Source organism: Copadichromis virginalis, linkage group LG18 (assembly GCF_057382275.1).
Source record: "Copadichromis virginalis isolate Kocher_CV1m ecotype Utaka linkage group LG18, C_Virginalis_male_GT1.1, whole genome shotgun sequence".
Lineage (NCBI taxonomy): Eukaryota > Metazoa > Chordata > Actinopteri > Cichliformes > Cichlidae > Copadichromis > Copadichromis virginalis.
In genome coordinates, this window is record NC_140635.1 from 33,261,072 (window position 1) to 33,285,690 (window position 24,619).

Sequence of the window (24,619 nt, forward strand, 5' to 3'; positions counted from 1 at the left end):
AGCCTGAGTAACTTGTAAGGTAAGGAGGAGATGGGGAGGAGGTGGGTTGCATGAAGGCATCTGCAAGGCAGAATGACAGATTTAAAGTATGGGGAGTGGAGGCTGATTGGCCTTGAGAACGCAGGGAGAAAGATGATTGGACTAGACCAGTGATGTCCACAGTGAGCTTGACAGAGTGGGAAAGTGCTGTAAAACTTAAATTAGCCACCAAAAACCTGGAAAGCAGACAGATGTGTGACCACAGATCTTTCTGATTGAACTTAAAATAATTATATAATAATTGTTATCCAGCAAAAAAAATAAATAAAAAAATAGTCAACTGACACTTGTCTCTTATATGTCTTCAAGTAAGCTCCCAGTTAATAATGTTAACTTATGAAAATAGTTCTTCAAAGGGAGCATTATGGGTCAGCATGTTGGACAAAATTATGACCCAGACCCAGTTATCCTGCTGACTGCTTGGGGTTTTCTTTCAAAATCTTCACATAGCTTTCTTCTTCACGATTCCTTGCACCTTGATGAGATTATGCTCCCTCTTCTCAGGAAAACAGAGGGAGAGAGAAAGGGAAGATATGCTGCAAAGGGCAACGGGTTGGAACCAAACCTAGGCCGGCTGCTCTCTGCAAGGCAGCATATGGTCACCCGCTCATCCCAGTGAGCTAAACCAGCAGCCAAGTGAAGTGCAACCTCGCACTCCATCCCTCTGCAAGGTTGGAGTGATTGTTTTCATTGGAACTACATTTCCCAACTTGGCTAAGTCATTCACAAGTGTTTTGGCCATTGTTATGGTGTCTCTGGACACATCTCTAGGTAATTTTCTTTCCAGAATCTTTGAAACCTTTCGCTTCCTACATCTGTCAAGCTTGTTCTGTACTGTGTGACTCTGAATTTCTCTTTGATGTGATAGAAAGCTAGTAATGCTGTGCTGCCTCTCCCACTTCCGGATCCATTAAAGGGTTGGCTATCTGTGTGGCAGTCATCGAAGCTGTCAGCTGTGGGATCTCGCCTCTAATCCCCCTTAAAGACTGACTGGCAACACAAACAGCTGCTGACCTGATCTCCTCTGCCCTGTCCTGCTGCTGAAAATGTTCCAAACTGGAAAGCCAGAAAGGACAGACAGGGTCAGACATGCTGGAGTCCTCTTTCATACTTTAACATATAATTTTATGTTTTTTACTTTATTTTTTTACTAACTAAACTCATTTTGTATTGTCCTTTGTAGTTCAAAAAGTAACATTATACCAGCCTGACAATAACCGCTTTAGCCTCTCCGTGTAGTTGTGGTGGATATTTTTTCTTCTATGACTATATCTTCTGTGCATGGCTCAGATCTGTTCTTGTAAAAGCAAGCCTTTATCTCTCCACCTGCTATCAGGTGGAGAATGCTACTGATAGTGTGGACAGTACACAGGCTCTAACAGTTCATCCAGTCTGCTCATGCAGTGGAAAGCAGCGGGGTCAGGCAAGGTAGCAAATAAAAGGTCTATTATTAATCTATCACACCGGCAGTTATTAAAGTGCACACATGCTTAATACATAAACAATGACAGGACAAAGGTGAGCGCTACATTCTATTGATAGGCTACTTTAAACTTAGTATACTAGTAACTAAAAAAGTATGCTTGACTCTGAATGGTTCACTTCAGAGGAGTAAATAAATGTTCTGAGTGATAGCATCATTCATGAGGGGTCACTAAAGGATTTAATGAACATGATGATGTGAGTATGTTCTGTTTGTTAACACTGTTAATAAATGGTACATTAATAGTGAAATAAATTGTAATAAACAATTAAATTATTGTATACACCAGGGGTGGGCAATTCCAGGCTCCGAGGGCCGCTGTCCTGCAGGTTTTAGATCTCACCTTGGGTCAACACACCTGAATCACATGATTAGTTCGTTACCAGGCCTCTGGAGAACTTCAGGAGCTAATTTAGCCATTTAAATCAGCTGTGTTGGTTCAAGGACACATCTAAAACCTGCAGGGACACCGGCCCTCGAGGCCTGGAGTTGCCCACCCCTGGTATACACTCACCTGTCAATTCATTGGTTATATATTGATAGTACTAGGTTGGACTCTCTTTTGACTTCAGAACTACTTTAATTGATTATGGCATGAATTCAAAGAGTTGCTGGAAACATTCCTCAGATGTTTTGGTACATTCTGATGTCACATGCCAAAGGTGCTCTATTGGATTGAGATCTGGTGACTGTGGAGGATATTTGAGTGGAGTGAACTCACTGTCATGTTCAAGTAAACAGTCTAAGATGATTTGGTCTTTGTGACATGGTGTGTTACCCCATCAGCAGCCTGAACCATTGATATGAGGAAGCTCTGCTTTCATGTTGGTCACACCAAGTTCTGACCCAACACTCTGAGTGCTGCAGCAGATATTGAAACAAATCATTTCTTGCAATTTTTCTCCAATCTTCTATTGTGGCCTTCAGCTGCTGTAGTCCATCTGCTTCAAGGTTCTCTGTGTTGCGTGCTGATGCTGATGTATGCTTTTCAGCATACCTTAGTTGTAATTCAATTCAATTCAATTTTATTTATACAGCCCCAAACCACAATAACAGTCACCTCAAGGGGCTTTATATTGTAAGGTAGACCCTACAATAATACACACAGAGAAAAACCCAACAATCACATGACCCCCTATGAGCAAGCACTTTGGTGACAGTGGGAAGGAAAAACTTTTAAACTTTTAACAGGAAGAAACCTCCGACAGAACCAGGCTCAGGGAGGGGCGGCCATCTGCCGCAACCAGGTTGAAGTGAGAGAAGGAAGCAGTTGTAAGCTAGTAAGAAGTAGTTGTTTAAGTTCACTCTCAAGTTCACGTTTTAACCCAACCCACAATCTCTTGCTAACCTTCAGCAAGCTCAGCGAGCGGTTGTGGCTCGGGTGGGTTCCACCAGTTGGAAGGTAGGTGGTTCACTCTTCAGCTTCTTCAGTCCACATGTCAAAATGTCTTTGGCTAAGGAAATTGAATGCCATACTGTCCCCAGTGGATCCATCAGAGTGTGAATGTGTGTGGTGGTTAGAAAGTACTTAAAAGAACACCAACAGAGTAGAAGACTGCTAGTAATTACCACCATATTTTCAATATAACAGATTTAGTTTACATTTATTAATGATGATGATTATAGTAGTATAGGATCTTCTACATTCAGGTGTTCATTCCTGCAGTAGGATTTCAAAGGTGCAAGGTGCACAGAAACTGACATATACCAAAATGACTCCACCATTCTGCATTCACAGTGCTGTTATTAAAAAGTCAGCAACTAATCTTGAACTAGTCAACTTAAACAGCAACGACTTCACAAAGCCAGACTGCAGATTTTGGTTGATTTTTTCAGTGTTTCAAATCTGACTGATGCCATCAACAGAATGTGTTCAACATAAAACATAGAGGTTTTGGAAAATCTGTATTTTGTTTTCAAGAGATATCAGCTGAAGTTGAACTAGTGTTTGCCTTACTTTTTCTCACTTTTTCATAATTTACAAGTCATTAAGAATACATTCTTACATATATTTACAGTGGCGGCTTGGAAAAAGGCAAATATCCTTTAAGAAATTAGAATAACGCTAAAAAGAAGTTTCCATAAAATTTAAGTTTCCATGTTATATTTGTAACAAATTCATGGCGATATTTATCATTTAGAGTACAGTCAAGTGGAAAAAGAATTTTTTCTGTGGTCTGTAAGGGATTTGAACCCTAACCTTGTGATTACTTCATAGGAACTAGAAGTGACATGAATGTGGCAGTCTAAAGCCAGGCATTGTCCTCGTGAGTTGAAATAACTGCTCTTGAACGGTTGATGTGCATATGATTAGCTGAGTATATCAAGCAGACAAATTTAAAGATTCATTCACTCATTCATTCGTTCTTTGAATCCTGTGGATGTGTCAGCTTTGTTTTAGTGAGGCTAAAGGCAGGAGGTCCTGACAGAGTTGTCAGGAATATTTTTGGCCTGGAACATCAGCATCTGTTCTCTGGGAAGCAGGGAAAGCTGTGATGAGAGGTAAAACAATTTCATTCTCATGAGATAAAAAGAAAAGAGTAAACAAATGTATTCAGGAATTAGAAGAAATCATCAAATCCTTAGAAGAAGTCTGTCTCCTGCCTGTGACAGGAAATGCTGAACAAAATACATACAGCAAATCTAGAATTAAATAAAATTATTAACAGAAAATTTTAATATGAAATCTTTTCTTGCAAATATTTGAACATGGTAATAAATCAGGTTGATCTTAAGTGAACCAGAGAAAGTGAAAATAAAGAAAGAAAAAACGACCAAGGACTTATCTGGGAACACAGTATATGACCCTAAAAGAATAAATAACACCTTCAGAGACTTTTACAAGACTTTATATTCACTTCTGTAAACCCATCCAATGACGAAATTGATCAGTTTCTTGATGTTTCTTGACATAAACCTTCTGAAATTATTAGACAGTCAAGCAATAGCACTGGATTTACCACTGACATGAGGAAAACTCCAGGAAGCCACTGTTTACCCAATAATAAGGCTCCAGGTCCAGATGGATTTCAAGCAGATTTCTACAAAGAATTTTGGACAATTCTGGCACCAGTATTCCATGGAATGTTGCAGGAAATCAAGGAAAATGGCACACTACCACTAAATATGAATTCTACCAAAATTTGTCCCCTGCTAAAACCAGGAAGACCCTGTATTTCCTACCAGCTATCGCCCAATATCACTTAAAATAATCTGCAAAGCTCTCTCAAAAAGATTAGTGAAGATAACCCCCTTTTAATACATCCTGACCAAACTGGTTTTGTAAAATCATCCTCCAATAAAATTATAATTCATGTTGGCAGTAATGACACTCGGTTACGTCAATCGCAGGTCACTAAATTTAATGTCTTTAATGTCAGACTGTAGACTTCATCACAGTAGATACCTTTCTGAAAGCGCTGTAACTAAGTTTAAGAATATAATCCACTCACTTTTATCATCTTCAATGCCCTGTACCAACACAGAGCAGCTACCTGAATGCTACTCCCACAGAGGTTGATTATCTTGCTTATAACTTTGCCTCCACACCTCGTATGACTCTAAATACTAGATCCTGTGAAAAATAAGGCTTCAAATCAGAAGTACTTGACTCTGTGGTATAATTTTCAAACACGTAGCTTAAAGCAGATGACTCGTAATCTGGAAAGGAAATGGTGTATCACAAATTTAGAAGATCATCATTTAGCCTGGAGAAATAGTTTGCTGCCCTCCACAAAGACAGAACATCTTACTATTCATCACTGATTGAAGAAAATAAGAACAACCCTCGGTTTCTCTTCAGCACTGTAGCCAGGCTGACAAAAAGTCAGAGCTCTGTTGAGCCAACCATCCCTTCAACATTAACTAGTAATGACTTCATGAATTTCAAAAATACAATTTTAACCATTAGAGAAAAAATTACTAATAATCATCTCACAGATGTAATATTATCTACAGCTACTTTCAGCACCATTGATATTCATTTAGTCTTTTTCTCCAATTGATCTTTCTGAGTTAACTTCAATAATTACTTCTTCCAAACCATCAACGGGTCTTTTAGACCCCATTCGTACAAAACTGCTCAAAGAAGTCCTGCCATTAATTAATGCTTCGATCTTAAATATGATCAACCTATCTCTAATGATCGGCTATGTACCACAGGCCTTCAAGCTGGCTGTAGTTAAACTGTCTTGACCCAGAACCCATTAGCCAATTACAGAATAGACTTTATTCTATTTGATACATTAGTTAAACAATATGGATTATCAAAACTGGATTTGTTGAATGTCAAAAAAGTAAATCTATTTTGAAAACGAAATTTAAGCCTAATCAAGTGAAATTGCAAACAAGAAAATGTGGTACAATTCCTTTATCTCAAAACCCCCAAATTACTGTCTAAAATATACAGGACACTCTCCAGAATGGATGAATCAATATCCTTTCCTATTGCAAAATGGGAGTCGGAAAACTTCAAAGCTTCTGGTCTCAGATACGCTTGAAACCTTTAAATCGATTAGAAATCCCAGTCTACAGTTACTACAATGCAAAATACTACATAGAGTGCACTACACAGGTCAAGAGAGCGTAGTTGTCCCCTGCTTTGGTGATTGTTTTTAATGTGGTGGGGGGGTTGGGGTAGTTTTTTTGCTTGTTTTTTTCAGCATCTGTCAGATCTGGAGTTTATAAATTAAAAAGTAATACTTGCAAAGCTTGACTGGGAACGATTGCAGTTAGTGTGATTTGAGCAAAAATAGGAAGCAACCTCCTTGTGATTAAGATATATCTGTGTATGCTCGGTGATTCTATTGAATTATTTCACTGGTCACTCTCAGGCTTTGGGCAACTCAGTCGCAAAGCAGCTGCACAGGTCGCCAGGTGGGTGTCTTCAAAAAAAAAAAAAAAAAAATATCACCTATTTTTGCTCTATAGTGACTGAATCATAAACTTAAAATGAAAGTCTGTCTTTGTAAAATCCATTTGATCTGTTTGTGGTGATTACAAAAACAGTCTGACTACAGCAGAGGAAGTTTGGGGTGGGGTGAATTTCACAGAATGAATGCAGCTGTGAGAGGCTTTAAATAGACCAACAAATCACTTCAGTGAGGTGTGATGGGTGTAAGAATTTGCTACCAAGAATAGCATCTAATAATACCCTGCCTGAACTGACAGACACAATATCATTAATACAACCAATACTCTCAGAAATATGTTTTTGTACTTACAATAAGAATGGAACTAAAATCCTTGAGGTGGTGATGCAGTATAGCCTCCTCCTGGCATTGATTTGCATATGGCCAGGTGTCAAAATGTTTTCAAATTAAACTAAGAAACAGAACATTTCAGGATTGCAGTTTTAAAATCCAAGTGTTCAGAAGGCTATCCTGTGGATGATTTCAGTATTACTATCAGTCACAGGTTAATGTTCAAACATCTTTCAGTGTACTCAGAATTTAATTAGACATATTTGAAAATTTTATTTGAATGTAATTTTGCTCATGCTTAAACATTCTAAATATTTTCAAGTTTTAATTTCATATATACAAATGTCATTCTCGCTCCCGCTTTCTCTCTTTACAGTATAATCATCATCTATAAGGATTCATAATCTACAAACTGTGAGTGTGAAGAAGATTCAACCACATGTAAAATCAAAAGTGGAACTTCCTGTATAATAACTGAAAAAATAAAACTGTTATTAGAAAGTGTATTAGAAGCCCATGGCTCCAAGTCGTCTGTCAATTGTTCACCATCAGTACAAGCTTTGGTTCAGTGAGTCATTCCAAAACACTGACCACTACTGAATCACCAAACTAAATCCAACCTCTTCCCAGAAAAACAACCTCACCTAGAATCAAAGGGGGTCATTTAATTCCTGGAGTTTAGGCTGTAAATCAATCTCTCTGTGCCCCTTTGATTGGCTTTGTCAAGTCTTTACCTTACAATATAAAGCATGTTTAGTTGACTGCTGTTGTGATTTGGCACTATATGAACTTCTAATTGTTCTCACACAATCTCACAAATCTTTTGAAACAGTTGTATCTGTCAAAACCAGATTCACTCCACACTCCACAAAACAAAAAACAGAATGTTCAGGGCTTGGAAAAGCTTTTTAATCCCACGGGGCTGTGTTGGAAATGTAAAGACCAAAAAAGATGTATACAGTGTCATGCACAAGATTAAAGCCGATCTATGACTGATAGTGTTCATTGCGTGTTTTTTCTATCCAATGTTTTTACTGCATTGGGAGTGTGTTTGGGATCATTGTCAGACTGAAAAATGAAGCTGTTACCAATCGGACACTTTCCAGGTGGGACTGCAGAGTGGATCAGCTAATAGCTCACTGGAAATCACCTTGAGCTAGGTGCCTTTTGTATGCTTTGAATGATTCATAGGTCAGTCTTCAGCGGCTTAACAACAACAACAACAAATAACTTTCCTTTGAAAATAGTCTGTTACAATGACTTGACTGAAAAAAACTAACAAAGCAGTCTAAACCTTCAGAAAGCCTAAAAACCTGTTGCTCACGACGAGCCTTTAAAATAACAAAAAAATAAGCAAAGTGTTAAAACAAACGGGGTGGCTCAAGTCTTTAGCAATGCATGTCTCAATCTTTAATTGACTTAATACTATCCAATTTCACTTTTTACTGATCCAATATAATTCTAAAAGCTAAAACATGAACAAATTTGAGAAAAATGTGAAAGGACACACTTTCCTGAGTATCTGAAAGTCCGACATATATTAGTCTCATACTATAGCAGGTCTGTTTTCAAATTGCCTGTCATTCCATGTGAAACTATTTCAGCTTAACATGGTTATTGGCCCACATTTAATCTGAAATTACTTTCCCTTAGATTGTTTTCAGTCGCTGGTATCAACCTTGTGTGCAGAGCTGTGCACTCTGAAGTGCATCAGCTGTAACGAGTCTTTATGAACATCATTCGCGACAAGTGTGAACGGTTCTGAGTTGTATTTTAGAAATGACATCTGTGATGTATTTTTAAACTTCCTTTATTATTGTGTCTCGTGTGTAACACAAACATGTGTTTAAGACAACCTGCAAACTGTGCCTAACTGGGTGAAAACTGTATAATGTTTTGCTAAGATTCCATCTGCTCTGTGGGCTGCTGAAAGTTGGACTGCTGACAAGGAGAAAAGTCCAAGCTATGGAAGTGCACTGCCCATGGCAAAAATGACTGAGTCATTGTAGACTATAAGTAAATAAGGTGGCAATTTGTGCCTTTCAAGTGTCATTCTGTCCTTTTCTCCCCTTCTGCCCAGGCAGTAAATGGAATCTGGTTTCCATCCATGACCAGTCCCCACTTGGAAGAAGAATTCAGTGCAAGAGATGACAGGAAAAAAGTGTGGCAGAATTAGAGATAGAGAAGCTATGTTTGGGTGAGTCACAGATGAGTTATGCTTCAGAAAGTTCCTGGCGGTGTTCCCAAAAATCACATTATTTGGACATGAGAGGTGGAGACAAACAAGCAGAGAGGGCAGCCAGACATCATCTCATGACCATGGAGAGCCCTGTCATAAGTGATGAAAATGATGGTGGTTACCAAGTGTGTGTGTGTGTTATCAGGTCAGGGTGGTGCCCTTGGCCTTGTAAGGTAGGGTTATCTGGGGTTATATATTTGATCCCAGCTTTGCCTGCAGGTCTACCAGCTGCTTTCTCTTCACCTGGCCTCTGTAAGTCTGGTTATACTTTGCATGCTGTTATCATAGTTTATTTTCCCATTGTCTAAACTAAACAGGTTTAAATGTGGTGTTATAAGGTCTCCTGGTCCTATTTAACACTTAGCTAACACTGGACTGGTGTACTTTGTATGGCTGTGGTAGGTTATCTACTAATCTAGAAGGTTACTGGTTCGATCCCTGGCTGCTACATGCCAAAGTGGGCAAGAGACTAAACCCCGAGTTGCTCCCATCTGAGTGTGAATGTTAGATAGAAAGCACTAAGATGTAGAAAAAATACTTGGGTGACTGAGACACGTTGTATTCAGCACTTTAAGTGCTTAAGTATTGTAGAAAAGCACTTCATAAGATCCAGTCCATTTACATGACCCAAAAGGATGTTGCAGAATCTCATTAAACACTCTTTTTCTCTGGTTACTGCAGGTGAATCATCATTTCATACAGTGAAGTCTGAGCTCACTTGTCATCCGAGCTGAACCCACTGGTAAATGATCTTTCTTTTTATAACAACTTATATTACAGAGTCAATTATATGGCAATTATATATTTCCATCAGTGGAAATTCTATATATGGTTTGGACAAAGAAAATAAGTTAGATTTTCATTTGCATAAGTATGGAGTGCAGTAAATTTTTAAAGAAAAGAAAGAAAAAGTATCAAGCTCTGAACCAACTCTTTGCATGTATATTAGTGCTGTGATGGGGGATGCAGAGATGTCTGTGTTTGGGGCGGCTGCCCAGTACCTAAGGAAGTCGGAGAAGGAACGTATGGAGGCCTCGACGCGTCCTTTTGACATTAAGAAGGAATGCTTTGTCCCTGATCCAGTAGAAGAGTTTGTGAAGGCAACCATCACCAGCCGAGATGGAGACAAGGTCACTGTAGAGACCCAGAATGGGAAGGTTAGTTCGTTGCTGTTTTTAGCATTTTGTTTGCACAGTGAGATTGCGGTTAAGTCAAATATAATCTTACTTAGCCTACCTTACATACTGTAGTGGTAGGCAATCGATTGCCTGGTCCACTTGATCGTTCAGTACACCACTCTGTACCATAAAACTAAATCTATCAGGTGATTTTGATGAACTGGAGCCACTCCAGTAACCAGGTCAGTTAGAGCAGCACAGGAAACACATTAGATGTGAGTGCATATGAGTGCATGTCTGGGAGAAAGTGATAATCTGAGTGTAAATCTATGAATGATTTAAAGTGTTGTCCTTAAGTGAGTGTCAGGACAAGTTCAAATGGAAGCCTGTCTACTAGTGCAATTAAAGTCTCCGCTCACAGCACAGAGCAGCTGAGTGATGAAGCGAGGTATTGCTGCCATCTGGCAATGACAGCCTGTGGTATGCACTGTAACACTACACAAGTAATGCTGACAATAACAGGGCAGAACAAGCAGGTAACACAGACAACAGGAGGTTAATGTTTGGTTTCATAACCCAAATCATCAAAACACATTCTATTTTCTTCCTTCCAGACTGTGACTGTCAAAGACTCGCAGATTCTGCAACAAAATCCTCCAAAGTTTGACAAGATTGAAGACATGGCCATGCTGACCTTCCTCCATGAACCAGCTGTGCTGTTTAATCTCAAAGAGCGTTATGCAGCATGGATGATCTATGTGAGTAGTTAGCAAGTCAAAAACAAGGAAAACCTGGTAAAACCTATTTGCAGTCATTTACATCTGGTGCTTTCACCAGATGAGGAGCAGAAAAATGTTCTGAAAAGAACAGGAATGAGATGGCATTGATTAAATCAGACACAGCATGAAACTGAAGAGATTGCGTATAAGTGGGTTGCAAAGAGGATAGCAGATGTGTAAGAACTGTAGGCAAGCAATAAGCGATCGGCTGGGGAACGTTGGCACGAAGATGACCTATGAACTGTGGTTAAGCTTGATATTGGGGGCTGCCAGAAATATTCAGAAGCTTCATTTTTTCTAACTTTAGCAAATACTGTATTCCATTAACTAGGAATGTACTTAAAATGTTAACATAGAAGCAAGAGCTTTCCCCCCCAAGCAGTCAAAGCCCTCAACTCACTACCACCAAAGGACTGATAAACACAAACACTTTTAAAAACACCTTACAATACTCACCAAAAAACTCAAAAACTTCCACAAATCTACTACAAACTAGGAACAATACGCTTATTTGCACACCTCAGTCACATAGTTACTGAACACATCTAAACTATACTATATTTGCACATTTTGCATCTTGCACGTCTTCGTCCTGTCTTGTGTACAATATCCTGACTCATAACTTGAACCTGGTATTCATTCCTACTGCACAATCATCTCACTTTACTATAATTGCACATGGCCACTTCATATTGCCTCTGTCCTGTCTTTGTTTATTGTGCATAGATATAGTTAGTAATAGTACTTTTTATCTCTTAACTTTACCCAAATTTAGTGAGTTATTACTTATTTGTAATTTCTAGTCTCATATCTGTTTTTAGATATGTTTTTTATATTCTTATAAATGCACCACGGGGGGCTTGGGGTGAAGTGGCATTTTAGTACACTGCATTGACAATAAAGACCTTGAATCTTGAATCTAGACACAACAATGTTCTAGGAGTTACCATCAAATGAGCGGCATGTCCAAAGCCTGAAGCAAATCCAAACAAAAAGTTTTAAATTAGAAATAGAAATGCATTTATGCCTTAACAGCAATGGTTTTCTTTATATTCTCAGACCTACTCTGGGTTGTTCTGCGTGACTGTCAACCCCTACAAATGGCTGCCAGTCTACAATCAGGAGGTGGTTCTTGCCTACAGAGGAAAGAAGAGGAGTGAAGCACCTCCTCATATCTTCTCCATCTCTGACAATGCCTACCAGTACATGCTGGCAGGTACAGATGGATATTAATAGATACAGTTTGGTTTAAGTTTTGGGACATATACTGACATAACCTTTGCAAACGTACTTTTTTGCAGACCGTGAAAATCAGTCAATTCTGATCACGTATGTAAAGTCTTGGATACACAACACAACATTATTCTACAATATGGTGCATTTACGTATTGATGAGTGACTTTGCAATTACAGTGGAGAATCTGGTGCAGGAAAGACCGTCAACACAAAGCGAGTAATCCAGTATTTTGCAAGTATTGCGGCTGGAAGTGTTAAGAAGGACACAAATGTCAAGGACAAGGTAAGCAGTAAACTCTGTCTTAGGTCCAAGAGCTCATCAATGCAAATGCAAAGTACCTCAAACACTATGTTATCAAAACATGTTAGGCTTTTTAAAATTGTTCTTCAGGGTAACCATGGACAACAAGTAGAGAAATAGATATTCTAATTGACACTAACCAAAAGAATTTTTCACTTTTAACCAGGGTGACAGGCTTGGATTGCTTCTCATCAATGATGATGGCTTAAGACCTGCAAAGACTACAAACGTTTCTCCTGATTTCATATAATCTGCTAGCAGAGATTCTTAATTAAAAGAAAAAGAAAAAGAAAAAAGAGATAACCTCTAAATATTCACACATTTAACAACCACAGTGTTCCTTTATGACAGGGCACCCTGGAGGATCAAATTATCCAGGCTAACCCTGCTCTGGAGGCCTTTGGCAATGCCAAGACCATTAGGAATGACAACTCCTCCAGATTTGTGAGTGGCAAATATTTTAAAACTGAACCATGAGTATTGTGAATATTATGTTTCTATGGAATTAGTCAGTAAGAGGAAGGTTTTTAAATGCAAATATTATCTTTTCAGGGTAAATTTATCCGAATTCACTTTGATACCAGGGGAAAAGTAGCCTCTGCTGATATCGAAACATGTAAGAACAAACATTCTTTCAACACTTATATAATATTTATTTTGTCAAACAGTCACACAATATATTTAACACAAATACCTTCTACTTCACGTTTGTCAGACCTTCTGGAGAAGTCTCGTGTGATCTTCCAGCTCAAGGCAGAGAGAGATTACCACATCTTCTACCAGATTCTGTCCAACAAAAAGCCTGAAATCTTGGGTTAGTGCATGGAACGGTATAAAAAAATATAAAACATAGGTTCTATATTGTCACATGCCCACCTTTATCACCTTTTTTCATTCATTCATGTGTCTTCCAGAGATGCTGCTGATCACCAATAATCCCTATGACTATGCCTTCATCTCACAGGGGGAAACCCAAGTGGCCTCCATTGATGACGCTGAGGAACTCATGGCAACAGATGTCAGGCTCTCACTTATTGCTATTTTATAACCTCTCATTTAATAAGTCCAGGTGTTGGTCTTATAGAGCACCGTAGAAGTTTTGGACCGATTACTTAAAGTGATATTTTCACTTTAAGGATGTTGAGACATTATTGTATGCTGTTCTACAGAGTGCCTTTGATGTATTGGGCTTTACGCAAGAGGAAAAGAACTCTGTGTACAAGCTGACTGGTGCCATCATGCACTATGGTAACATGAAATTCAAGCAGAAGCAGCGAGAGGAGCAGGCAGAGGCTGATGGCACTGAAGGTACAGTGTGGTTCTGTTTGGCACTTTGGCACAGAATCAAACCAAACAAAGTATTCTATTTTTTCTTCAGATGCTGACAAAGTTGCATATCTGATGGGCCTGAACTCTGCCGACCTCATCAAAGGTCTCTGTCACCCAAGAGTCAAAGTAGGAAACGAGTGGGTCACCAAAGGACAAAATGTGGCCCAGGTCAGAGAATAAGAGAAGGCATATTTCAATACAGTTATCTTTAAATGGTTAGATTTAGATTCAAAAATGAGGAATACACCCTCCTTGCTTTGTGGCTTCTTGTATGGTCCTTGTGTTCCCATTCCACAGGTGAACTATGCTGTTGGTGCTCTATCAAAAGCTGTTTATGAGAGGATGTTCCTGTGGATGGTAATGCGAATCAACCAGTCACTGGAGACCAGGCAGCCTCGCCAGTACTTCATAGGGGTGCTGGACATTGCCGGATTTGAAATCTTTGATGTGAGTAATCACAGTAAACTGCATCTCTCCCAACATAATATGTACAGAATGATTAAAATTGAATACATTTTCTTTCTTTCTTTCTTTACAGTTCAACACCTTTGAGCAGATGTGCATCAACTTCACCAATGAAAAACTGCAACAGTTTTTCAACCACCACATGTTTGTACTGGAGCAGGAAGAGTACAAGAAAGAGGGCATCGAATGGACTTTCATTGACTTTGGCATGGATCTGCAGGCCTGTATCGACCTGATTGAAAAGGTGAGACCCTGAACTATTACATGTTCAGCTCAAATATGGTATTTAAAAAAAAAACAAAACTCATATTTTGCCCTTTCACTCATAAATTGCAGCCCATGGGTATCATGTCCATCCTTGAAGAGGAGTGCATGTTCCCCAAAGCCAGTGATGCCACCTTTAAAGCTAAGCTCTATGACAACCACCTGGGAAAATCCAGCAACTTCCAGAAGCCCAGAGTTGTCAAAGGAAAACCAGAGGCTCACTTTGCCCTGGTTCACTACGCTGGAACTGTTGATTATAATATCAACAACTGGTTGGTGAAGAACAAGGATCCTCTGAATGAGACTGTTGTGGCATTGTACCAAAAGTCTACCCTCAAACTTCTTGCAACTCTGTTTGCAAATTATGCAGGAGCTGACTCAGGTACACCTGGCTGAATATCTAGTTTGAAGATATTTGTAGGGTTTCTTGTCTAGTGCTAACAACACATATTTTCTCAACAGCTATGTCTGAAGCTGTCGAGGGAAAAAAAGAGAAGAAGAAAAAAGGATCCTCCTTTCAGACAGTGTCTGCTCTTCACAGGGTACTGCTTATGTTTTAGATTTCTTGGACTAAATGGTTTTTACATGCAACTATCATTAGTATTTCTAAATATCTGTTTTACCTCATTAAAGGAGAACCTGAACAAGCTGATGACCAACTTGAGGTCGACTCACCCTCACTTTGTACGCTGCATCATCCCCAACGAGACCAAGACTCCAGGGGCCATGGAGAACCCTCTGGTGATGCACCAGCTGCGCTGTAACGGTGTGCTGGAAGGCATCAGGATCTGCAGAAAGGGTTTCCCCAACAGGATCCTCTATGGAGATTTCAAGCAGAGGTATTACCTCATTAAGATCACAGGTTGGAAATGCTCCCACATGCGAGATACCCAGACCACAAGAAAAACAAACAATTTTTCATACTGTCTAAAATGTCTAATATATGAAATGGGATCTTGTTAGTGCTGTCAAGAACAATACTAGTGCTTGTGTAAAATATTTTACTGCAAAAATATTTACATTGACAGATATTGTGATATGCAGCCTAAATTAACAAAAAAAAAAAAATCCCAAAACAAAACTGTAAAAGATTGCTGGAAAGGGCACCATATAGGCTTTGACTGATAGGAGCTCATGAGTAACTGGTTAGATGAATTTTTTTTCACATTAAAGTATGTTTCATTTGTAATTTAAACCAACCCCAATGAGCCTCAATCTTTACAGATGTATTTCTAAAATATCCATGGTAAGTCTTTGAAGATTGAAAAATTGAAAAACTCATTTAGTTAGGAGAAGCTAGGTGAGTTACCTAAGTTGCTAGCTTTAAGCTCTTTAGTGCAAACCCGTACTCAATTTCTTGAAAAACTATAAAGAAAAATGCTTCCAAATGAGCAATAATCATCATGTCGTCAAGTTTTCAAAAAGAATAAAAAGTTGAAAAGTATATGAGTACATTAAAAGCACAGATTTTCATACTTAAAAATATTTGAAAGTAGTAAATTTACCTAATACATTAAGAAATTCACATTCTGTTTTTCAGACATGTATAAAGACCTCTTGTTGACTCTCACACCAATTCAGAAAGAATCAGACATTCCATTATGAAATTACATGAGTTCAGAGTATTGAAGTTTTTGCTTTTACTAATTATGCAGTAAAATATTTTTATACAAGAAGAAATCTGATATATTAGACACCTTAGACTAGAGAATATGAAAAACACTCGTGTGCTTCATTCTACTTTCAGTAGGGGTATCTCAAAACTTTGATAGCATTTCCACTGCACTATAAGCACAAGTTTACATCATTTTCTAGATATCGCATCCTGAATCCTGCTGCCATTCCCGAAGGCCAGTTCATAGACAGTAGGAAAGGAGCAGAGAAACTTCTTGGGTCTTTGGATATTGATCACAACCAATACAAGTTTGGGCATACAAAGGTATCTTCTCAGGTGTTACTCATATCAGTAAAAATGTCCAAAAATAAAAACAGAATTTTGCAACCTTAAAACCCATTGCTGTTGTTAGGTGTTCTTCAAGGCTGGCTTGCTGGGTCTGCTTGAGGAGATGAGAGATGAGCGTCTTTCCAAAATCATCACAGCGATTCAAGCCAGATCCCGTGGTCTTTTGTCTCGCATTGAGTATCAGAAGATGGTGGAACGCAGGTATCTTCTACAGCCACGTGATACTGGTCATTAAACATTCAGTAGTTATTGTTTTGTGATTTTATGCTTAACTGAATCCCTAATTTACTTGAAAAAACTTCTAGAGATGCTTTATTAGTAATCCAGTGGAACATACGTGCCTTCATGGGGGTTAAGAATTGGCCCTGGATGAAGCTTTTCTTCAAGATCAAACCTCTGCTGAGATCTGCTGAGGCAGAAAAGGAGATGGCCAACATGAAGGAAGAATTCCTAAAACTCAAAGAAGCTTATGCAAAATCTGAAGCTCGAAGAAAGGAACTAGAGGAGAAAATGGTGACTCTTCTCCAAGAGAAGAATGACCTGCAGCTCCAAGTTCAAGCAGTAAGAATGACACCATAGTTATATATTGTTTTAAATGTGTCATTAAAGTGAGCACTAACAAGAATTCTATTTGGTAGGAACAAGACAATCTATGTGATGCTGAAGAAAGATGTGAGGGGCTGATCAAGAGCAAGATTCAGCTGGAAGCCAAAATCAAAGAGCTGACAGAGAGGCTGGAGGATGAGGAGGAGATGAATGCAGAACTGACTGCTAAGAAGAGGAAGCTGGAGGACGAGTGCACCGAGCTGAAGAAAGACATCGATGACTTAGAGTTAACTCTAGCTAAAGTGGAGAAAGAGAAGCATGCCACTGAGAACAAGGTATGACTAACTTGATATTTCTATTTCTGACAACAAGGGTATGAAAAAGAGTCATGTGTCTAAGCTGTGCACAGAATTTGTAATACCATCATTTACCTGCAACAGGTCAAGAACCTTGTTGAAGAGATGGCTGCTTTAGATGAGATCATTGCCAAGCTGACCAAGGAAAAGAAAGCTTTACAGGAAGCTCATCAGCAAACTCTGGATGACCTGCAGAGTGAGGAAGACAAAGTCAACACTCTGACCAAGGCCAAGGCTAAGCTGGAGCAGCAAGTGGATGATGTAAAATATAAACTTTTTGAAATTATGCTACTTAGATGACACTATATTGGGGATTAAGCTATTCAGAAATGCAATAATATTTCGTTTTGCCATAAGCTTGAAGGATCTCTTGAGCAAGAGAAAAAGATTCGAATGGACCTCGAGAGAGCTAAGAGGAAGCTAGAGGGAGATCTAAAGTTGACCCAGGAGTCTGTGATGGATCTTGAAAATGACAAGCAACAGCTGGAGGAGCGTCTGAAAAAGTAAGCATTCATCTCAACATTGTTCAGTCAGTATCATCACTGAATACCATGTACACTGTTTTGTTGCCTAACACTGACAAGAAAAAATGCTGCAGGAAAGACTTTGAAATCAGCCAGCTGAACAGCAAAGTTGAAGATGAACAGGCCATCATTATTCAACTGCAAAAGAAACTGAAAGAGCTACAGGTGACAAAATGTGCACTGTTTTTTGTCTTAACTGTATTTTTTAAAGTACTGACTCATTTCAACATGTTATTCTCACACCAGGCTCGTGTAGAGGAGCTGGAGGAAGAGCTCGAAGCAGAGAGAGCTGCTCGAGCCAAGGTGGAGAAGCAGAGAGCTGACCTGGCCAGAGAGCTGGAGGAGATCAGTGAGAGGTTGGAGGAGGCTGGAGGAGCCACAGCTGCCCAGATTGAGATGAACAAGAAGAGGGAGGCCGAGTTCCAGAAACTGCGCAGAGACCTCGAAGAGGCCACTCTGCACCACGAAGCCACTACTGCCACACTCAGGAAGAAACAAGCCGACAGTGTTGCTGAGCTGGGAGAGCAGATTGACAACCTGCAGAGAGTCAAGCAGAAACTGGAGAAGGAGAAGAGTGAGCTCAGACTGGAGCTGGATGATGTGGTCTCCAATATGGAACAAACTGTAAAGTCTAAGGTAAGTTTAAAAATGTGGTTGGTCACTTCAAATAACAGATTAACATCTAGACTGTCTGTGAACTGTTATATTTAGACTACACTGGAAAAGACCTGCAGAACTTTGGAGGATCAAATGAATGAATACAGGACCAAGTGTGATGAATATCAACGATCCCTTAGTGACTTAACCACTCAGAAAGCCAAGCTTCAAGCAGAGAATGGTTTGTATTATCCTGTGTTCACTTAAAATGTCATACGCATTTAATACAAAAAAATGGAATATAATGAACTTGAACCTCTGCAGATGAGCTTTTAAGACAGATGGAAGAGAAAGAATCTCTCGTTTCTCAGCTGACTAGAGGAAAGAATTCCTATAACCAACAACTTGAAGATATAAAGAGACAGCTAGAAGAGGAAATAAAGGTATGCAAAACTAGTATAGATCCAAATAAATTAAAAATAAAAACCCAAGCTGCAAGATAATTGCCCCCATTATACACATATTATATATATATATATCCATCCAGGCCAAGAACGCATTAGCCCATGCAGTGCAGTCTTCTCGCCATGACTGTGACCTGCTCAGGGAGCAGTATGAGGAGGAGCAGGAAGCTAAAGCTGAACTGCAGCGTGGCATGTCCAAGGCCAACTCTGAGGTGGCTCAGTGGAGAACCAAGTATGAAACTGATGCCATCCAGAGGACTGAAGAACTAGAAGAGGCCAAGTAAGTTAAATACAAACAAGAATATTAATCTAAACTGTGAAATATGATAAAGAGCTCAAAAGAAGAACAGTAAAGATAGGACCACCTGCTTTAAGGCCTTTTTATACCTTTTTTGCTATCAAATGGTGGCATGGCATGTTGTGCACGTCCCAATTTTTACAACCTGCTGCGCGGGTACCATGGATGGGTTGAAGACACGAGTGTTTGATCTTCAGTGCCATTTCAATAATGTATCAGTACAGAAGCTCTGAGATTTCCAGATGATAGGTAGAGAAGGTATACGTGATAAGGCGAGACCTTCTGGAGGAAACTTTGAAAACAGTTGGAATTTTTTTGTAGCTTTTTTTTTTTCTCCAATACCAACGCTGGTGCAGAAGATTTTGCTGAGTGGCGACAGCTGTGATGACGATAATTACGTCTTCAATGTTTTGATTTGAGCCGTTTTGATCAAGGAGTTCAAGTAATGAGCATACACCCCAATGTCCACAGTGCACGTGGTGTCCTTTGCTGGGTGTCGTTGGCCCAGAATGACAGAAAAACAACAATACTAGTTGGTTATATTCGAAAGTTAAAAAATGCCGCGTACATAGTTGACTTCTTGTGGTCACCTGAACAAATGTAAAATCTAACATTTTCTGAAAGGAAAGTGTTGTTCCTGAAGCTCCCTTTCAGGCAAAAACAAAATAAAACAAGCTTCTAATATGTAATTGGAAGCAAGCATAAACATACGTACGTCTGCAAGCCTTCGATAGATTTTTATATCTATAGAAGGCTACAGAGTACAAATGTTCAATAACTAAATAATGGCCCAAAATATAAAAACAGTTGTGTTTCACTTTTAGAAAGAAGCTGGCTCAGCGTCTGCAGGACGCTGAGGAGGCTGTTGAAGCAGTGAATGCTAAATGCTCCTCTCTGGAGAAGACCAAACACAGGCTGCAGAATGAGATTGAAGATCTCATGGTGGATGTAGAGAGGTCTAATGCTGCTGCTGCTGCTCTGGACAAGAAGCAAAGAAACTTTGACAAAGTATTTTTCATATTTTATCGTTAAACTACTGCAAACACATTAATCATTAAAATCATGCTTTCTGTTCTTCATGTTGAACTATAAGCCTGGCATGTCTGTGACAAATAACTACCTCTTGCTTTGTCAAAGAGTTGTTACAGTGCAGATACAGGGGAAACTATGGAGAGGTCAGTGATTTAAGCCTAAATTCATACCATTTCTATCTCAATGTCTATCTCAGATTCTTTCTGAGTGGAAACAGAAGTTTGAGGAGTGTCAGTGTGAGCTGGAGAGCTCCCAGAAGGAGGCCAGGTCTCTCAGCACTGAGCTCTTCAAACTGAAGAACTCTTATGAAGAGTCTCTTGAACATTTGGAGACCATGAAGAGAGAGAACAAGAATCTTCAGGGTAACTGAACGCACATTCACAACACATGCACACACACACATACAGGTACAAAAGAAAAGTACACTGAACACAACCACTTTCATACACAGAGGAAATCTCTGACCTCACTGAGCAACTTGGTGAGGGGGGAAAAACCATTCATGAGTTGGAGAAGGTCCGTAAGCAGCTGGAGCAAGAAAAGAGTGAGATTCAGTCTGCCCTTGAGGAAGCAGAGGTGCGACTAAAACCTAATATCCTCCAGTCTCTTATGTATATATATTTATAACTTTAAAAAGAACAGTTCAAAATGTGATTTCACGACCGTCTTAGGGTTCTCTTGAGCACGAGGAGGGCAAGATTCTAAGAGCTCAGCTTGAGTTCAACCAAATCAAGGCTGACATGGAGCGTAAACTGGCCGAGAAGGATGAAGAGATGGAGCAGAGCAAGAGAAACCTGCAGAGGACCATCGACACCCTGCAGAGCTCTCTTGAAGCTGAGACTCGCAGCAGGAATGAGGCTCTGCGGCTGAAGAAGAAAATGGAAGGAGACCTGAATGAGATGGAGATCCAGCTAAGCCAGGCCAACAGGCAGGCAGCCGAGGCCCAGAAACAGCTTAAGGCTGTTCATGCGCATCTGAAGGTAAACTAAAAAGTAATTATTTCTCATGTTTCTATTTCTGTAATGGATTATTTATAACCAGAGGATCAAACATTTTTCTAGGACACACAACTTCAGCTGGACGACTCTCTGCGAGCCAGTGATGATATGAAGGAAAACATTGTCATTGTTGAGCGACGCAACACCCTGCTTCAGGCTGAAGTGGAGGAGCTGAGAGCAGCTCTGGAGCAAACAGAGAGAAGCCGCAAACTTGCAGAGCAAGAGCTGCTGGATGTTACAGAGAGGGTGCAGCTACTGCACTCACAGGTGACACAGACAGAAAGGTTCATATTAAATTGCTGACCAAAGGTACTGCATATCATACGACATCATTTGTCTTTGTTTATTGTATGCAGAACACCAGCCTGATAAACCAAAAGAAGAAGCTGGAGGCTGATACATCCCAGCTTCAAACTGAAGTGGAGGAGGCAGTGCAGGAGTGCAGGAATGCAGAGGAGAAGGCCAAGAAGGCCATCACTGATGCTGCCATGATGGCAGAGGAGCTGAAGAAGGAGCAGGACACCAGTGCTCATCTGGAGCGAATGAAGAAGAACATGGAGCAAACCATCAAAGACCTGCAGCACCGCCTGGATGAAGCTGAGCAGATCGCCATGAAGGGAGGCAAGAAGCAGGTGCAGAAGCTCGAGGCCAGGGTGAGCACTTCTTTTACATATCTGTGTTATTTCTGGGAAATTAAATTTTTCAATTCTTGAAAGAAATTCTTTGGAGAGTTATCTGTATTTCATGTCCCCAACCAGGTAAGGGAGCTTGAAAATGAGGTGGAAATGGAGCAGAAGAAAAGCAGTGATGCTGTGAAGGGGGTGCGTAAATATGAACGTCGCATCAAGGAACTCACCTACCAGGTTTGTGGAAACTATCAGCATCCTTTTCCCAGGTTGAATTAAGCATTTTTTGTAAGTTTGAAACCATCCATCCATTTATTTTCTTCACTACTTATCTGCTTTAGGGTTATGGGAGTGATTGACAGAGCCCTTACAGAGTAAACCCTAAACAGGTTGCCAGTCTTTCACAGGCCAAATGTGTAACCTTGTTTCTCATTTCCACAGACTGAAGAAGATCGCAAGAACATCGTGCGGCTTCAAGATCTAGTGGACAAGCTGCAGCTGAAAGTTAAAGCCTACAAAAGATCTGCAGAGGAGGCTGTAAGTGTGGTAATGTTTGAGGTGAAGTCTACACGTGGTGTCGTCTTCTGTCTCCAAATACTCAGGTTTGTTTCATTAACCTTAACAGGAAGAACAGGCCAATGTTCATCTTGGCAAGTTCCGCAAGATGCAGCATGAGCTGGAGGAGGCTGAAGAGAGAGCTGACATCGCTGAGTCTCAGGTCAACAAGCTTCGTGCCAAGAGCCGCGATGTCGGATCCAAGGTTTGACACATGCACTTTGCAGCATCTGACCCTGACACATGCTGCCCTCTAGTGGCTGCATTTAACTCTTTTGCTGCTCTGCTGTTCGTTCTTTAGCACAGATAGAGTATGTGTTCTGTCAGTTGATATCACTTTGTAATTATATATATATATAGTTGCTTTGTTGCACTAAAGCTGCACTAATCTGGAGCCCTGACAGCTGTTTCTCTTCTTCTTTTCCAACCTCCCCCGGCTGCTACAGAAAGGGTTTGATGAGGAGTGAAGCTTTGGAGTCAACAGAAACCCCTTTGTCTGCTGTGTGTTATAGATCCCCTCAACTATCACTATTTACAGCCTGCAGTGCTAATAAAATCTCATTAAGCTGTTGCACAACATTGTATTCGTTCTGTTTTTCTCAAAGTGGGTTCATGACAAATTGTACAAGACTTGAATGACCTCTAACACATGCAATATAATGCAGTAGTACATTAACTGGTAGTTAAAAACATAAAATTGTAGATATACCTATTAATGGTGAAAATGCAGCTACAATGTTCTAGATGCTAAAAAATATTGATGTCAAATACATTTGAAGGTGTCCTCCCTTCACTTGCATTTACAGTAAATAAGTATCTTAGAAGTAGATTATAACATAAACCATGAGTCAGGTATGGGATAGTGGCTGGTAGTTAACACATTTAGGTTTCATGACACATCCCAGTTGGATTCTAGACACAGGCCCATCCACAAGGCTTCACAAGCTACTGTAGATAGATATATGATAAATGATAAATGGGAGAATTGCTTCGGGTCAGTCCAACAGCTGAAAGCACCTGGGTGTGGTTGGGGATGGGTTAATCTCGACTTCTCAGCTTTGTTGTCTGCATTTGTAATTGTACACTGGATTAGAGCACACCAGTGTACAATTACAAATGCAGACAAGTGTTCAGTTAAATCTATAATAGTGAAAGTGACCAGACCATGCTGAGGGGAATACACCATGAACAATAATCACTTTTAATAAAATGCGATAAGGAGAGGCTTCAGAACAGATTCTGTCAGCGCTGTGAAAACAAGGAAACAGCAGTTGTCTACACTCGCAAAATATTGGCTATTGCAATAGCATTAAAAGCAAGTAATGTAGGTCTGTAGTTCTTTACTGGAAAGCTTTATGTCACGCTAACACATGTGCTATGGTGTAAAATCCAAAGCACTGGCATATATCAAGCTCTAGGCCTAAATGGGAAAATTAGAAGTCGAGTGAAGAAGTAGGAAAGAATAGAAAAGTTAAATAGTGAGATAGTGATGATAAATAAAAGAGGCGAGAGAAAAAACAAAATTCATGTTCTTAAAATAGAGGTCAAGAAAGCCCAAGAGCCTGGACCTCAAGGTCAAACATAAACCAGTGCTCATACTTGGACCTACTGTAATACTGCCTGTAATCACTTGCAGCTGGTCAGTGAATCCTTGCCCAGGTCTGTCTGTTCCAAAGGCCTGGGGAGAATTCCAGAAGATTAACAAGCAAACATCGACAGAAAGATAAACACAATGGGATGCAATACAAACTGCATGTCAGGATCTTCATGCTTAATCTAGCAGGTTCGACTCTGTTGGTTTATTTACTTTTTAATCAATTAATGTATTTTTTTTTACAGTGTCTTGAACATAATATTTGAAAATGCAGCTGTTTCTGATCCCTAATAGTTGCAATGGTGTAGAGGCACCATTGCTTTTATCATTTACAGAAACTGCTAATCTTACCTGTCTAGAGCTTTGCCTTGGTGCTGCTGTCAGGTCTTAGTGGTTGTTGTTTCCGCTGGAGACTAAATATTGATATGAGGCAGGAGAGGAGGAGGGAGGAGAGGGAGGCCCCAGAATCCCTTTGTGTGAAATTTAGGGAGCCCTTTGTCTTCTCTTATTACATCCCATATCTTTAACTCCTTGTTTGGGCTCACAGGTACAGAAGTTTGTCTATGAGCTAATGAAAGCACATTCACACCTCTGCTCACACCACATACAGCA

At 39.8% G+C, this 24,619-nt stretch overlaps 1 protein-coding gene across 1 annotated transcript; it reads left to right on the top strand.

The window, feature by feature from the left end:
* Window positions 1-9,641: 9,641 nt before the first annotated feature.
* Window positions 9,642-22,980, top strand: LOC146688351 (myosin-7-like). Its single transcript, XM_085439330.1, has 38 exons — window positions 9,642-9,704; window positions 9,912-10,119; window positions 10,695-10,838; window positions 11,919-12,075; window positions 12,161-12,188; window positions 12,273-12,378; window positions 12,748-12,840; window positions 12,949-13,012; window positions 13,112-13,210; window positions 13,311-13,414; window positions 13,566-13,704; window positions 13,775-13,893; window positions 14,023-14,172; window positions 14,264-14,434; window positions 14,527-14,836; window positions 14,917-14,996; window positions 15,088-15,293; window positions 16,270-16,393; window positions 16,482-16,618; window positions 16,723-16,978; window positions 17,056-17,298; window positions 17,404-17,580; window positions 17,677-17,822; window positions 17,918-18,008; window positions 18,090-18,479; window positions 18,555-18,681; window positions 18,765-18,883; window positions 18,988-19,184; window positions 20,027-20,210; window positions 20,431-20,596; window positions 20,686-20,810; window positions 20,906-21,214; window positions 21,296-21,499; window positions 21,589-21,885; window positions 21,991-22,095; window positions 22,300-22,395; window positions 22,484-22,618; window positions 22,860-22,980. Exons 2-38 carry the CDS (start codon window positions 9,919-9,921, stop codon window positions 22,878-22,880), a joined length of 5,820 nt encoding a protein of 1,939 aa, XP_085295456.1. The 5' UTR covers window positions 9,642-9,704; window positions 9,912-9,918; the 3' UTR covers window positions 22,881-22,980.
* The last annotated feature ends 1,639 nt before the right edge of the window (window positions 22,981-24,619 follow it).

Coding starts and splice junctions, on each gene's coding strand:
- LOC146688351 (XM_085439330.1), top strand. CDS start 9,919: ATGGGGGATGCAGAGATGTCTGTGTTTGGGGCGGCTGCCCAGTACCTA. Junction 10,839..11,918: donor ATGCAGCATGGATGATCTAT/GTGAGTAGTTAG, acceptor TTATATTCTCAG/ACCTACTCTGGGTTGTTCTG. Junction 16,979..17,055: donor TGCAGCTCCAAGTTCAAGCA/GTAAGAATGACA, acceptor TCTATTTGGTAG/GAACAAGACAATCTATGTGA.